We start from the raw sequence: 16,799 nt of genomic DNA on the forward strand, positions 1-16,799 counted from the left end.
CTTGTACACACAGAGATACACACACTATCTTTCTATCCTTCCTCTATGCTGCTGGGTAGCATACATAATATGTGAACAAGCCATGACACATGCGCTTGTTGGGCAACCGTTTAAACATTTAATCAGTCTCTTCGTTGTCAAAGCTCTGTATTGTACACCCAACCATCAGCATTCCTAAATTCTATGTTTCTTTACATTTTTGGTCTTTTTTTCTCTAAATGTATGAAGGCACAGTTGCCATGGCAAGACAGGAATTTGTGTTTGGAAAATGTGAGATGTCCTGCTACCGTAAGACTAAAAATATCATCTTGTGTGCTCCTGGCCTTACTCTCACATGCTGCACTCACCTGGTGTTTCCTGTGGAATGAGCATTTTGGTGTGGGGGCAATGGCGACACAGACTGGAGTCTGTACCAACGGTGACAACCAGAATGACTGCTGACTCATATGAACGGTCCAACACGGGCTGAATGCGCATCGGTAGATCCTTGTTACATACATCTGTATCGTCACTGCGCTGCATTTTTCTAATCTATGACAATCTGGTGTCGGGTCACATCCAGGCGCCATCTCGCCTGCTACAACAGAACGTTACCAGCTGACTCACCAATTCAGTAACCTCAGTGTGTCCGCTGAAGGCGCTGAGCCGAAGAACAAGTCGGTGCGCATCGACCGACTACGATTAGCAGCTAATCCAGTAGTACACACACAGTCTATGGTAGCACAGCACAACCCCCCGAGCCGAAGAATGTGGGCCGTTTGACGGTGACACTCTTGTTCCAAAGCAGCTAACGTTAGCACAAAGCACACCACACCAGTGACCAGTAACTAGTAACTGTCTGAAAGACTCAACGATACATTGGTGACGGCTGTTTTTTTAATTTATTTTTTATGATTTTTATCATTTTAACAGAGTTGTTTATCAATGCATATATTAAGAACTTGTAGCTTGAGCTTGTAGAAAGTAGCTAACTCACCTCTTACACAAGGGAGTGAACAAAACAACACTAATGCTATGGGCTTTAACCTTAGTAGTAACATAGTATTTTGCAGGGGAGGAGTTATGTTAAGGATGGCTCCAGTGCGTCATCAAGCCATGACTTACTGCCCGCCCAAAAAATCCTGGACACAGAAATGTTGAAAAACTGTTTACGGTCAACTCTTTTCTGAAGTATTTTCTAACATGTATAATGTGTTTAGAAGGAAATCACTGGTTATAAATCCATTAGAATCTGTGTCATTTGCCACTGTGAGCGCATTGATCTACTTTTAAATCGGTCATATAGATTGTGCTCTTAAAACCTGTCCTGTTCTTTCTTGGAGTCATGAGACGTAGCAGATTTTTATGTCCTGTCATCAAACTCACTCTCATGGTATGTTTCTATGGAAGCTTCAGTCACAAGCAGGAGCAGGCTGAGTTTTCCCTCCCACTCTTTTCTTGTCTTACCTCAAGCAGAAACATTTATCTTGTCCTGTTTTTCAACTTCTTTCTCAACCTCTTTTCTTTCTCTCCCCTCCTCCTCCTCTGTTTTTCCTCATGCTGGCTTGTTGGCTCCTGGCTTCCGTCGTTCTCCATGTCCCGGAGGTGTGTAAGCTGGCCTTTGGTGACCCCTGAACTCAACCAAGTGTCCTCTTGAGAGTGGCAGACTGAAAAGAGATGAGTGAGTGCACAATAATTAAACGTGCCTCCTTGTCCTTGAGATCATTTTGGACCATTTTCTAACCTTTTAAACCTGCAGTAGTACTTTTGTGAAAGTTTATGAGTGATAGGAATGGTGACACAGAGGAAGAGTTTGGATCTGTTGCTAGAAGACTAGGAGGGGTAAGGTGTGGTCAGCTGCAGGCAGTCCTGTTCTTTTTCTGAAGAGTGATTGTTGGGCTTCAGCCTGTAGGGGCTTGTTTGCATCTTGCAAAAGGGGGCTTTAAGTGAAATGGACACTTGGTTGACGGAGCACTTGGCATTTGCATTTCTGCCCTCTCGGCCTCCTGTTCCTTCTCTCTCTCCCCTTCTGTTCTACTCCAGATCTTTTGGGTATCATCGGGGAAGAGCAGTGCATGCTGGGAAGCCGTGTGGGGTACTGTGTCTTGGTTGGTCAGCAAAGGAGAGGAGGGGGCACGGCTGTGTTGTAGCTCCAGGCCCCTGCTGCCTCCCGTCTCTCCTTGGTGCTTTCAGGTCTTTTTAGAGTTTGCTCTGCCAGTTACTCCCGCATCATAAAACCTCAATGGCTGAAACACAATGCCGGGCAGGAGGCGGGGTCATGGCTGAACTTGAACCTCGGCTCCAGCCAAACAACCACTGGCAAACCAAGAAGGCAACTTGCAAATTCCCACCACCCCATCTGCTGTCTGCCTCTGCCTTACACTGATACCAACTCTGTCAAACATGTATGCTGAGAAGAACTCCCTAGTATGTCTTATTCTTTTGATGCATCATCTCACAGCTGAGATATTGCCTTTTCTTTTTTTCATATAATGACTAACAATTGTTTATACATACTGTACATACATCCATCCCTCAAAAATCACCTGTGTTTTGCTCATAATGCTTTTGCATTATTGAAAGAGTTCAGTATGTTCAGTTAAAGCATAGCTGGCAACATTGGGCTGTAAAAAAAGAAGGAGATTTTCTGGGGTATCAGATGGGATGGCCTACTCGCAACATCTCCGCCCCCATACAACCCTACACCACAAATTAATACAATAAATACAACGATTTAAACTAAATGAATTTTGAAGAGTCAGAAAACAAGTCTGCAACACTTTTTCTGAACTCTCAATCACACAATATGAAAGAAATGTTTTTTTCGCGTCTAGCATGGACATTTCTGCCTTTTATGACTTGATCAGTCTCCGACACACCAAACGAGCCGATGTTAGCAGTTCCCCTCTGTGACTCCACAGCCGGTTTTATGTTATGCTGTGCTTTAATTAGCATGTTCGCTAACGTCATTTTCCCCCCCGTGATCTACACTAAAGTCTGCCCGGCATACTTTGCAAAACGCATGGTCTTTGTGGACAGGACTAGCGGCTAGAAACGGGAAGGTTTCGCACCAAGAGGACAGACATTTTGATGCATAACGTAACGTCTTCTCTTTAGGAGCTGTTCGGGGTCAGGGTATTCGGTGTTCAGTTGATTCTGACTCGAACAGGAGCTTGATCGCACGTCAGTCAGGGTTGGGTTGGGTTGCCAGGTAGTACCACAACATATCGTACAGTCTGGACATATCACAGAAACCGTGAAACCCACATTTGAGTCGTATTACTATGCAATTGGGAGATTAGTGGGACACATTACCAATCGGGAGCAGGGCAGGAGAAAGGTTTAGAAGTAGGGAGACTCCAGCGTAAATCGGGACTGTTGGCAGGTATGCTTTTTAAAAGTTCTTGCAGAGTTCTTCACGTGTGCATTGACCCTACTGTCTCCTTGTTTTGTTTTTGTTTTTATCCAGGAGCTGGAGAAAGCCTTGTCGGAGCAGGACTTGGACTTCCTTGGTGACCTTATTGCTTGTCTGTTGCAGGGATGCTACCAGCGCAATGACATCACGTGAGTATAGGATTTTTTTCCCTAGGTTTGTGCAGGACTTAAGCCTACTACACACCGAGCTGATAATCGGCCGTCGGACAGTCTGGCGAGATTATTGACTCGAGTCTGTTCGGTGGGTTCAGTTTAGGTGCATGTATTTGGCGCGGGGGTTTAAGGGGCCTTTTTAGGGGTTGTTTTTCAGTAAAAAAATTTTATTTCACATCATTTTTGGAGCATTATTACCATATCTGTGTCTAAAACGTTGGAAAAGCTAGAGCAGATAATAAAAGAATAACAATCAAAAAAGCTTAAAGACAAAACTTGTCAAAGAAGCCCACTGTGGACCAACTACAATCATTAGATCTGAGAAAAGTAATTTAGTTAGTTTTGATGCTCACATTGATTTTACATTCATACGGTATAGGTAGTGCCCAAAATGGCGTGGGTGCTGTGCCTAAGCTTTATAATAGTAGGGAAAACCCCGGCTTGTGCTTAGACAACATTTAGCAACATTTTAGGCTTCATTTGTTAAATAAAAGGATTTTGTTGAGGTGGCAACCAAAAGTTGTCATATCAATATCATATTGGTATCTTTTCACAAGAGTTAGAATGATGAATCCTGCTTTGTTTAGCTCACTTATGGGCGATGGGCACCACCTTTCCTTACTGTACTGAAACCAGCCGGTGACCCAAAACTCAGACAATGACACTGAAGACAACTTCAATGTCATTTGTTTTGATTGATTGATTAATTTTATCATCTGGCCTATTATCTGCACCCGTTTACTACTTTTCCTTTGGCCCTGACCCCAGAACCACAGTGGAAAAGAATCCATGCACATTTATTTTCAGTTTGATATGCAGTTGCCAAGATAAAATCAGTATTTCCATCTACTTCAAATTAGTCATAGCACCCAATATCCTTTTTATAGAAAGAGTGAGTCACCGGAACAATGACTGACTGAGGAGTCAGAATTTACTCACAATATGGAGACTCCAGGTCTGTGGTCAAATCATGCTCTACTACTACAGCAATATTGAAAAACTGCACAGCCACTGAAACTTTTCTCTCCTCTGTAATCAAATGATGGGAGAAAGTGAGTATCTAGCAGTGTTTTTTATTCCAAGCCACAAATATGTTAAATCTCTAATGGTGCTTCCCCCTTCATACACCTCCTACTCTATCCAATCATTAGAAGGTAGCATAGTGGTACCAGTGAACCAATAAGCAGAGAGGCAGGAATCATCCCGTTTTTTCCACCCAGGCAACCGGTAACAGGAGGACAACCTGCTTTATTGGACTGGACAGGCGCTGGCTTCCTGGGGGTGGCTGCTCAGCACTGGCCTTTCACAGCGCTGCCCTTTTCATCCGCACGTGTTAAACGCTCTGCCGGAGCGGGGGACAGGAGGGAGGGAGGATGTTGAGGAGATCGAGGGACAGAAAGTAGGAGAGAGATTGGGTAGTGAGTGGGGGGAGAGGAGGAGGAGGATCATCAGCAGCTGTGTGTAAAGTGCACTGCTCTTTCAAGATAAGCCATTTTTTTCTGTCCCTCTTTCTCTGTGCCGTTGCATAGATGCTCACCCCTGCCCCAAGCCCTTGTTCTGTTCATCTGACTTGGAACTGAAAGGTACAGATTAATCGGCAAGACCTCAACCGGAACCAACATTTATTCACCAGCTCCCACTCGTAGCAGAGCTACAACCCCACTCCCATTCAAAGAAACTAGTCGTTTTTTTCAGTCCCACTTCCCCAGTGCCCCCCCCCAGCCACCAGGGTAGTTTGAACTTTGTTTGTTTCCTAAGCTTTGCATTACAAAAGGTTGCTAGTTGATATTAAGACATAATGTGTTGGCTTAACAATGTGCATACAATATTTGCAATTGAATTGGTTGCATTTATCTACAGACGGATCTCAATGGGCCGTCTGGTTTTCTTTTTTATTATTTTTATAATAAGGGACATATGCATCTTAATTTGGAGTTGATACATAATTAGGTTCCTTATAACTTCATGATCCAGTAAAAATGTGTAATAAGTCAGATTATGAATCTCACATAAATTAATCAAATTTTTCAGGGGCAATAAGAAACTAAAGTACTATTGTAATCACATTTGATTTGACGTGTTTCAAATGGCTTTACAGTGAATGAGCCTACCCTAAATAGAACTAATCAGTTACAAAACAAACCAAGGAAATAACAATTGCTTTAAAACAAAGCGCACAATAAACCACAAGACACAAGTCACACATAGGAAATGCGTAAGAGATGTACGTAACCCACACTATCAGCTTTACCTGCTCAACCCCACCAACCTGAGATCCTCACAGAAAGTAGGCACCACTCCATCACAACTCTCCATACTAGCATTAAAATGGAAGATCTGAGGTGGGGGGGATACCAAAGGGATTCTGCATTATTAGATTGAAACTGTTGCAGATTATGCAAGGACAAAACAATAGAATTGATACTGACACACAGTGAGACGACAACAACAAAAGATTACAGTGATAATATAATGGTACAGAGTGTGCCGAATTTAAAAAGAATTCTAATGAATTTGCTCTGCTGCCATGTATACTCAAATAACCAAATGTCAACATTTGTATTTCAAGGGATTTTATCTGGTGTTTTCATACTGGTGCAACTTATGCTTTGATGGTGGTCTTGAGAAACATATACAGTGGGGGAAATAAGTATTTGACCCCTTGCTGATTTTGCAGGTTTGCCCACTTACAAAGAATGCAAAAATCTACAATTTTAATCATATGTACATTCTAACAGTGAAAGACAGAATCCCAAAGAAAATTCCAGAAAATCACATCATATGAATTTATTAAAATTGATAACCATCTGATGAGGAAAAACAAGTATTTGACCCCCTGGACAAACAGCAAGTATTCTGGCTCCTACAAGCCAGTTAGTCTTTCTTTAAGACACAGCCCCAATCCGAACCAATTATCTACATCAAATACACCTGCCTCACCTCGTTACCTGTATAAAAGACACCTGTCAACACCCAAACAACCAGCATCCAACATCCCCACCATGGGCAAGACCAAAGACGGACATCAGGGACTAGATTGTTGATCTGCACAAGGCTGGGATGGGCTACAAGACGGAAAGCAACTTGGAGAGAAAAGATCAACTGTCAGTGCAGTTATCAGGAAATGGAAGAAGCACCACACCACCGCCAACCTCCCTGGGTCTGGGCCTCCACACAAGATCTTGCCTCGTGGGGTGTCCCTGATCATGCGAACGGTGAGGAATCATCCCAAAACCACAAGGGGGAACTGATGAATCAACTGAAGGCAGCTGGGACCACAGTTACAAAAGATACGGTTGGTAACACACTACGCCGTCATGGATTGAAATCCTGCAGCGCCGCAAGGTCCCCCTGCTCAAGAAGAAACATGTACAGGCCCGCATGAAGTTCGCCATTCACCACCTGGACGACTCAGAAGAGGCCTGGAAGAAGGTGATGTGGTCAGATGAGACCAAAATAGAACTTTTGGCCTCAACTCAACTCGTCGTGTTAGGAGGGCAAAGAACACCGAGTACAACCCAAAGAACACCATCCCCACCGTCAAGCATGGTGGTGGCAACATCATGCTTTGGGGGTGCTTTTTCAGCCAAGGGGACGGGACAACTCCATCGTATTGAGGGGAGGATGGACGGGGCCATGTATCGTGGAATTCTGGACCGACATCTCCTTCCCTCAGTGAGAGAGCCGAGGATGGGTGTTTCAGCACGATAACGACCCTAAGCATACCGCCAAAGCAACAAAAGAGTGGCTGAAGAAGAAGCACATCAAGGTTCTGGAGTGGCCTAGCCAGTCCCCAGACCTGAATCCGATTGAAAATCTTTGGAGGGAGCTTAAAAAGTTGCCAGGTGACAACCTCGGAACCTGAATGATTTGGAGGCTGTCTGCAGGAGGGTGGGCCAACATCCCTGCGAAATGTGCACAAACCTTGTCACCAACTATAAAAACCGTTTGACATCTGTGCTGGCCAATAATGGCTTTTGTACAAAATATTAACATGCTGTTTGTCCAGGGGGTCAAATACTTGTTTTTCCTCATCAGATGGTTATCAATTTTAATAAATTCATATGATGTGATTTTCTGGAATTTTCTTTGGGATTCTGTCTTTCACTGTTAGAATGTACATATGATTAAAATTGTAGATTTTTGCATTCTTTGTAAGTGGGCAAACCTGCAAAATCAGCAAGGGGTCAAATACTTATTTCCCCCACTGTAGCACCTGCCTCTCTCACTCTCGGTCTCCCTTCTGTTCTTTTGCTCTGCCCTTTAGGCCCCAGGCTTTTAGCAGTTACCTGGATGACATCATCAGCTACCGGTGGGAGCTGGAGGAAGGGAAGCCCAACCCACTTCGAGAGGGCCCCTTTGAGAATCTCCCTCCTCGTACGCAGGTGCAACTGCTTCACCGGCTGTGCGACTACCGTCTGGATGCTGCTGATGTCTTTGACCTGCTTAAGGTACACGTCCACGAGGATCAGCTCAAACAATCTCGACAGATTTGTTTTCATGCATGCAATTTGCTCAAAAATGGTTTTTTATGCATTATACTGGGGGTTCAAGGATTTGCAAAAACACATATAATGGTACATGTTAACATGTTCTAATAGAAACCCAAATACGGAGCGGCTTCTGGCTCACCCAGTAAGAGCGTGCGCCCCATGTAGGCTGAGTCCTTTGCAGCGGCGCAGGTTCAAATCTGACCTGCTGCCCTTTGCTGCATGTCATCCCCAATCTCTCTCCCCCTTTCCTGTCTATCCACTGTTACTAATAAATGAAAAAGCCCCAAAAATATTCTTTTAAAAAAAAGAAACTACAAAATACACAACCTGAACCTGAAAATGCGTATAATATGAGATTCATGAAGCATTGTATCCCATTAAGACTTTATGGTCAGTACATGCAAATAACCTGCTCCTACTTTAATTACAGTAGACGTAGTGTAAATGGATACTCTGTGTGTGTTTTTAAAACGTGATGTTTTTTGTCCACGAAGAACACACTCACGGGTTGGTGAATTTTTAAGCATCATACATTTTTATAATTTTAATAGCAATGGAGTGTTTTACTGTGGCCAAAATAGACCTGTTAGATTTGCATTGACATTTACACCTTCATTTATAATGAAAATGCTTGCAGTATAACTGAATTTACAAGTAATGTAGCTTTTTGTTACATCTGCCAAAGATTACAGCAGCAATGTATACCCTGGAATAACTAAGGCCCAACTAATAATAACCTGACAGTTTTACTTCCATCCTGTCTGTCAGTTTATCATTGTCCTTTAATATATTTTACAGTTTTCTCATCTCAAAGATTTTTTTTGAAATAATTGATCAGACTCAATTTATGAAAGCACTCAGAAAGATACTGAAAGTGCTTCATGTCTGTGTATGATTCACAGCCGTGTAGGCTCAAAGGACTGCATGACATCACCCACTTATGACTGATGATTTAAAAACACAGTCCTACACATGATTTAAGAAAGCTAATGTGTGCCCACCCCCCCACAGGGACTGGAGGCTGACAGCCTGAGAGTGGAACCGCTGGGGCAGGATGGGAAGGGAGCCCTCTACTGGTACTTTTATGGCACTCGCATGTACAAAGAAGAGCCAGTCAAGAGGAAAGCAGACAAGATCAGGTAAATATCACTGGGCATTGTATAGCTCACATAGCACCATGAATGTGCTATATGTTTGTTATGTGTTATGTGACTTGTGTGGTTAACTCGTGCATGTGGTAGGTGTATAATTGTAGTAGTAGTTTGACCTCTGTTTACAGGCCTGTTAATGGTTAATTATGGAGTCTCCCATTGCTAATTACCCTGGTTAAAAGGCTATCATTGTAAAGACTTCTTTTCTACTTCATGTTCTTTTTCCAATAGTGAAACAACAGAACTGACATTACCAGAGAAGAAGAAAAGGGGAAGACCACCAAAGAAAAAAAAACTGGAAGACCCTCAGCTAAGGTGAGAAAAACATTTTTGTCTTCAGTTTGTTGTCAGGGTCGACAGCGTACGAGAAATGCTCACATGTGCTGTTGGGCATGTGTTGCACAGATGTACTGGTTATGTCAAAAGGAAACCTGCATTTAATTGTCAGAGCAGAAGCCGTGGCTGTTTGCCATGTGGTCTTTGTGTGCATAAACAATAGTGAGGGTTTGAATAGTCATGGCCCTAGAAACCTGATCAGGTTTTTGAAGACTTGTGTTATCATTTCCTTTGCTCTCAGTCAGTCGTTGACTGACCCATAGCCCGCTGCTGTATCTGAAATGTAATACATGGTTAATACAGTATTTGTTGGCCACATACTCTCCAAGCATATTTTGACCGCAAGTGTAGACCCCCTGTATTTTAAATTCGCTCTTTGGTCAAAAAACATGTTGATTATGGAAAATATCATGGATATACACTACTGGTCAAAAGTTTTAGAACACTCCAATTTTTCTAGTTTTTTTTTATTGAAATTTTAGCAGTTCAAGTCCAATGAATAGCTTGAAATGGTACAAAGGTTAAGTGGTGAACTGCCTGAGGTTAAAAAAAAAAGTAAGGTTACCCAAAACTGAAAAATGTACATTTCAGAATTTTACAGAAAGGCCCTTTTCAGGGAACAAGAAATGGGTAAACAACATAAAGCTGTTCTGCAGCAATGGAGGTTGATCAAGCTTTGAAAGTTGGTGCTACCAATTCCCACAGGTGTTCCAACTTGTCTGGATTACTTACAACCCCCTCTGTTTGTATAAAAGTATTGTTGGAACACGCTGTGGTACCGTACCCTCGTGAGCATAATATGAACAGTATTGTACTGCAGAAAGTAGTGTGTTGCTATAAAAATGGCGGGAAAAAGGCAATTAACAATGGAAGAGAGACAGACCATCATAACACTTAAGAATGTAGGTCTTTACTACAGAGAAATTGCGAAGAAAGTCAAGGTGTCAGTGAGTACAGTATTCTTCACCATCAAAAGGCACTTAGAAACTGGGGGAAACTCTGACAGGACCCAAAGCCACAACAGAATCAGAAGACAAGTTTCTGAGAGTCAACAGCTTGCGTGATAGGCGGCTCACAGGACAACAGCTTCAAGCACAGCTTAATAGTGGTCGTAATAAGCAAGTCTCAGTTTCAACTGTAAAGAGAAGACTTTGAGCTGCAGGTTTGATAGGTCGAGTTGCAGCAAGAAAGCCATTGCTCAGACGTCCGAATGAGAAAAAGAGGCTTGCCTGGGCCAAGAAACACTGCCAATGGACTACTGAAGACTGGAAGAAGGTGCTATGGACTGATGAATAAAAATTTGAAATCTTCGGTTCATCACGCAGGATTTTTGTACGCCGTCGAGTAGGCGAAAGGATGGTTCCTCAGTGTGTGACATCAACTGTCAAACATGGAGGAGGAAGCATGATGGTCTGGGGCTGTTTTGCTGGATCCACGTCGGTGATTTGTACAGAGTGAAAGGCACCCTGAACCAAAACGGCTACCACAGCATTTTGCAGCGCCATGCAGTACCCTCTGGTATGCGCCTAGTTGGTCAGGGGTTCATCCTAACAGCAAGATAATGACCCAAAACATAAGTCCAAGCTATGCCAGAACTACCTTAGCAAAAGATGGTAAGCTTAAAAACATGGAGTGGCCAGCACAGTCACAAGACTTAAACCCCACTGAGCTGGTTTGGGATGAACTGGACAGAAAAGTGAAAGCAAAGCAACCTACAAGTGCCACACATTTATGGGAACTTCTGCAACAGAGTTGGGAAGAACTTTCTGAAGAATATTTGATTTCCACTGTAGAAAGAATGCCACAAGTGTGTTCAGCTGTTATATCTGTCAAAAATGTTGAATACATTTTGGTTTATAAATTGATCCCATGATTTCTTTTTAACTTAAATTGTTCATTTGTTCTATTCTTTCATTTCAGAGTACAATAAGACATTGAACTGCATGAATTTCAATAAAAACCTGGAAAAATGTGGGTGTTCTAAAACTTTTGACCAGTAGTGTATATAAATTGCATTATGTGTTTTTTGTATTCCCTAAATGTACCCTGTCTTTGCTACTGTACACCGCACAGTTGAAAGGTTAGCACAAGACTAGTCTCACATTGCCAGACCTTCCTCCACAGCGCTGCGGAGTAGGGTCTGGCTCGTCCACACAACATTCTGGGATGGGAGAAAAACGTGCTCTGGTTTATTGGCATTTCTTTAAACCAATCACAATCATCTTGGGCGGCGCTAATCACCGCACAGAGCCCCGGTGCCGCTGCAAAATAGCCTCAGGAAGGAACTTGTTTTGGTGAAACGTGTACGTTCAAAAGTTGTTTTAGTCGTGCACAGAAAACTCAGATTGGACAGATAGTCTAGCTAGCTGTCTGGATTTACCCTGCAGAGATCTGAGGAGCAGTTAACCATAGTCCTCAGAAATGCACCGGAGTTTAAAATTCCAACACAAAGAAACCTGAAGGTAACGGACACCCGGCCGAAAAGAAGGACATAAGGCGGAATTTCCAGCGGCAACGGAGTGATCCCGGAAGTGGAAGGTCGTGGATATAAACTAGCACAAGGCTAATGAAGGATTTGCAGAATATACAGTACAGGCCAAAAGTTTGGACACACTTTCTCATTCAATGCATTTCCTTTTTATTTTCATGACTATTTACATTGTAAATTCTCACTGAAGGCATCAAAACTATGAATGAACACATATGGAATTATGTACTTAACAAAAAAGTGTGAAATAACTGAAAACATGTCTTATATTTTAGATTCTTCAAAGTAGCCACCCTTTGCTTTTTTTATTAATAATGGAAAAAATTCCACTAATTAACCCTGACAAAGCACACCTGTGAAGTGAAAACCATTTCAGGTGACTACCTCATGAAGCTCATTGAGAGAACACCAAGGGTTTGCAGAAAAAAAGCAAAGGGTGGCTACTTTGAAGAATCTAAAATATAAGACATGTTTTCAGTTATTTCACACTTTTTTGTTAAGAACATAATTGTGAGTGAGAATCAACAATGTAAATTAGTCATGAAAATAAAGAAACACGTTGAATGAGAAGGTGTGTCCAAACTGTTGGCCTGTACTGTCACTCCCGGTCTCACTGCGATACACTCTATGTCCCAAATTGTACATACAGAAGTGTAATCTAATCTAACGTCCAAAAAGCCTAATAGTCAAACATAAATTCCTTTTAGTGTGTAGATGTTTTCTCTTAGATTAAAACTAGCTGAAGATACTATAGTTGTAATCACTCTCTTCTTTGTAGGAATGTTTTGTATCTATTATTCTCAAATGTTTTTTTTTTTTTTTTTACCTTCCAGTGAGGTGGAAAGTGAAGTGACAGAAGTGAAGACCGAAAATGGGCTGGAAGATCTCCCCCCTAGCACAGGTGAAAGGATCTCATGAATACAAGCAATTTCATTTTCATGTTGACTACATCGGGGAACCCGTATATTGGTGCTTTATTTGAGTTTTGACTACCAGCTTCACTGATTTAATTGCCTCTATACCTTTTCGCTAGAGTCAATAAGCCATAAGTCTCTCCTCTTTGCTTCTACCAGGCCGTGAGCGTGGCACTTGGTCCCTTGTGTGTGATACAGAGGAACAATGGCTCAGTCTGGCAGAAAGCATCAAGGACAAGATCTCCCCACAGGACCGCCACCTCTACCGTGTCATCAGCCAGAACTTCCTGCCTGAGATCAGCAGCATGATTGAGCACAAGGTCAGACACCAAAGAGACATTGCTACCATTAGTGCCCATTACTGCAGTACATAATGTCTTCTTTCAGATAGAGTCTGGGTAGAGTTTGTCAGATATAAAGCAACATGAATGAATACCAGCTCAAGTCCAACCATGGTAGATGTGCCAGTTTTAACATCTACAAATGCAAATTTAACTTTTGCTTCCTTTTCTCACAAATATAACTACTCGAGGGACTTTCAAACTGGCAACATACTGCAGTGATGGTGGCATTATCTGTCTAACTTAATCTTAATGATTCTCATTTTAAATTTAATCTTAAACCAATCTCATACTTGGAAACCCCCCAGTGGTGGTAGGAAGAAGAACAAAACCTTGTAAACTGCTGCCTACCTTTTTGTATAACTTAATTATAAATGAAGGTTAATTTGAGTCCCTATGCGTACGACTTTTTGACATTGGCGGCCCCCATTGAGCTGGAGTAATGGAGCGTGAAAGATTGAGCAATCTCCACCAATCTCCATACAGGTGCTTTCATGTTCTGACACAGTTCACTGTCCTCCTCCAGGAGTTTCATACATGATCCTGGACACTCTAGCTGGGCCAGCTGCAGCAGAGGTGAAGTCAAGGAAAGCCGGTCTGTGCTTGCCCTTAGTTCTGCACACCAGCTCGGTAATGAAGTAGGCTCCAGGCCTTTAACCTGGGCCTGACTGTGGAGAACTATGCTCTCATGCTAGTTTGGTAGAATGAGGCTACACGTTCTGTTGTAATCTTCGTTGGGCTTGGCCATACCTTGGGCCATGCTCATTTGTCATATCATCCTATCTTCCTTGGAATGTTTATTAAGTACCTCAGGGGGAGATTATAGAGATATGTTGTGCCCTGTTCAAGGCAAGCATGAGTCAAAGGCAACACTACCCACAACTTTTTTTTTTATAGTTTTCAGTGGAATTAGTTTTAGTCATTGGATGCTACAGCTAGTCAAAGCTAAAGTAGGTCCTTGTTTTTGTTCTTCCTGTTTGTATAAAGATGGTGGTTAGGTGATATATAACCAGCACTGGCTGTTGCTATAGAAACCCTTGCAGCTTTTCTCCATCGTCAGACAAATTGGTCAGTGGATGAATGTAGTCTTATCCTTCATCGACTGGGCACTCAGCTGTACTATTTATGCTGACCTTAAATATGTCAATCAAAAGGACTCTCTTTCTTTAGCTTCTCTCAATGCAGAATATGAATGAAGCATCTGGTGGTTTTGTAATGGAAGCGGCAGGCAGAGTATGCCTACATGTTGTTTTTGTTTTGGGCTGGTCAATAGAGGAGCGTCTTGAAGACTAAGAATGTGTTAGTTGTGTTCTTGTATTTAATCTTAATTCTATTTTGAAAAGCATGAAATGCCACTACAGTGCGTTAGACTTAGAGCTTTACATGGTCTTTATCAGACTTGATCACAGTGGGGAAACAAATACTCTGATTAATTATACTTTGCTCAAAGAACCGTCTCCGTTAAAGGGAAGTGCATTCCCCTGATGTTCTTCTTATGTGCAAATATATTCTACTGATGTCACACAGCAGGTGATCACATTAAAAGATCCTGCGTATTAATTAAATGTACACATCACCACCATTGAAATACACAGTACACAGTCTGTCCTTGCTTTGCTTTTTTTTTTTTTTTTATCTTAGGCAACCAGACCACACTTTACACCTAGGCTCTTTAAAAAATACCTATCTTTGTTGTGAGTGTTATTTATTGAGTGGTGTCTAATTACTATAAAGACATTGTAATATTTATAACCACTTTCAACTTCCCATAATCCTCTAGTTTACATGAAAATGTAAGTTGATGTACTTTCCCAGAGCCCAAAGTAATGTCTTCAAATTGCTGGTTTAATTTCACCAACCGTCCAAAATCCCAAACTATTCAATTTACAACGATACAGTAAAGACTCCCCACATTAAAGAAGCTGGAGCCAGCAAATGTTAGGCATTATTTGACATAAATATATCTTTCTTTAGGTGGCTGTGTGCGTGCATACAAGCGTGTCCAATAGACAGTGTGTGTTAGCATCTTGAATCCTTCCCTCCAAGTGTCACCAGCCATTTCATGGGGCACCAACAGCAGGCGGGAGCTCACCTTGAGGCAGGCCTCTTGAATGACAGCTATGCTGCGCTGCAGGATCCTCTCGACCTCGCTTAAGTGTCTTCACCAGAGGCACTCTATCTTGTGTGCATTGGGAGGAGGGGGGGGATTTAGTGCTGGTGGTAATGTACGAAGGAGTTGTGGTGCCCCAATATATGCCAGTGCTTCACAGTTAGACGAGGCAGAGATGGAGACAGAAGAGTTGTTGATGGCACCATAGATCAGATCATGAACATCGGTCTTCTCTCTCTCTCTCTCTCTCTCTCTCTCTCTCTCTCTCTCTCTCTCTCTCTCTCTCTCTCTTCTCTGCCTCTCGTTCCCCACCCACATCTTCCTTCCTCTTTTGCCTTATCACCTGCATACACACGCAGGCTTCATACAGCTGCAACTGCATTTTCAGGCCTCTCATGGTTGTTTTATGGGTGACCAGAAGCCTGACTGTGACACCTCTCAGTGCTGTTTGCCACCCCGGGCTTACAGTTATTCATAGTCCTTCTTCCCTAAAGACCTCTGACATGAGCTGCAGAGGCCAGTCCCTGCTACAGACAGGCTTTTAAGGGAGCTGCCTAGAGCTCTCTGTTGGCTGGTGTTTCTCTCCTTTCCCCTGTGCTATATATGGATCACTGATATGCCATTAATGTGGATTGAAATGTGGATTGTTGACTGTATTTTCAAGATACATAGTGCTCAAAAGTTGCAGGATTGGCTACCTGGTGTTTATAGCACTGCTTTGTTTATTTGTCAAACTGACTTTAGCTAGCCATTCACCCCCAGGGAAAGGTGGGGGAATACAGGCAGCAGAAGCGAGAGAGAGAGAGAGACAGGGTGACTTGGGGGAGGGGAGAGCAGAGCCAGTGACCTCTCAATACTACTCAACTCCCCAGGGCCTGTCACTGTGTTGGCTTGTGTGTGGCTGTCTGTCCTTCTGTCTTAAAGACTCAATCAGTAATTCATTTGTTGACCATATTGATTGCAGGCCTATCCAAATATGTTTTTTAGAAATAAATACAAAAGTTGGAATGGTTTACTAAAAATGAGAATAATTGAAAATATACAGTGATTCTCATTATCAGATCAAAACATAAATAACTTTAGTTTAGTTGTGTTATTAAGCAATTAATCAGTTTGGCAGCGATAGGAGGTTTCAATCCAGGATAACCTTTTTGTTTACATTTGGATTGTGGATTGTGTCTTTTAAAGGCTAAAAGGAGCAGAGCTGATCGTCTCTTTTTTTTCTTCAGGAGAGGGAGCAGAAACAGAAGCTACTGGACCCAACCCCAGCTCGTATATCACAAGGATTTTCTAAAAATTACGTCAACCAAGAGGAGGAGGTACATGTGTGTTTGACTGTGTACATGTGTCCATGTTTTATACACTCGGATATTATAAAACGTCCAATCACATATAATCT

General features: G+C 42.4%; 1 protein-coding gene across 1 annotated transcript in view; it reads left to right on the forward strand.

Annotated features, from left to right (window-relative positions):
* cecr2 (CECR2 histone acetyl-lysine reader) overlaps window positions 1-16,799 on the forward strand; it is a 47,520-nt gene that overhangs the window by 19,917 nt on the left and 10,804 nt on the right. Inside the window, exons 2-8 of the mRNA XM_028584329.1 lie at window positions 3,449-3,543; window positions 7,835-8,018; window positions 9,072-9,199; window positions 9,443-9,526; window positions 12,869-12,936; window positions 13,109-13,269; window positions 16,630-16,719. Of these exons, the coding sequence (XP_028440130.1) occupies window positions 3,449-3,543; window positions 7,835-8,018; window positions 9,072-9,199; window positions 9,443-9,526; window positions 12,869-12,936; window positions 13,109-13,269; window positions 16,630-16,719 (810 nt within the window). The remainder of the gene's footprint in view (window positions 1-3,448; window positions 3,544-7,834; window positions 8,019-9,071; window positions 9,200-9,442; window positions 9,527-12,868; window positions 12,937-13,108; window positions 13,270-16,629; window positions 16,720-16,799) is intronic.

Source organism: Perca flavescens, chromosome 8 (assembly GCF_004354835.1).
Source record: "Perca flavescens isolate YP-PL-M2 chromosome 8, PFLA_1.0, whole genome shotgun sequence".
Classification (NCBI taxonomy): Eukaryota; Metazoa; Chordata; class Actinopteri; order Perciformes; family Percidae; genus Perca; species Perca flavescens.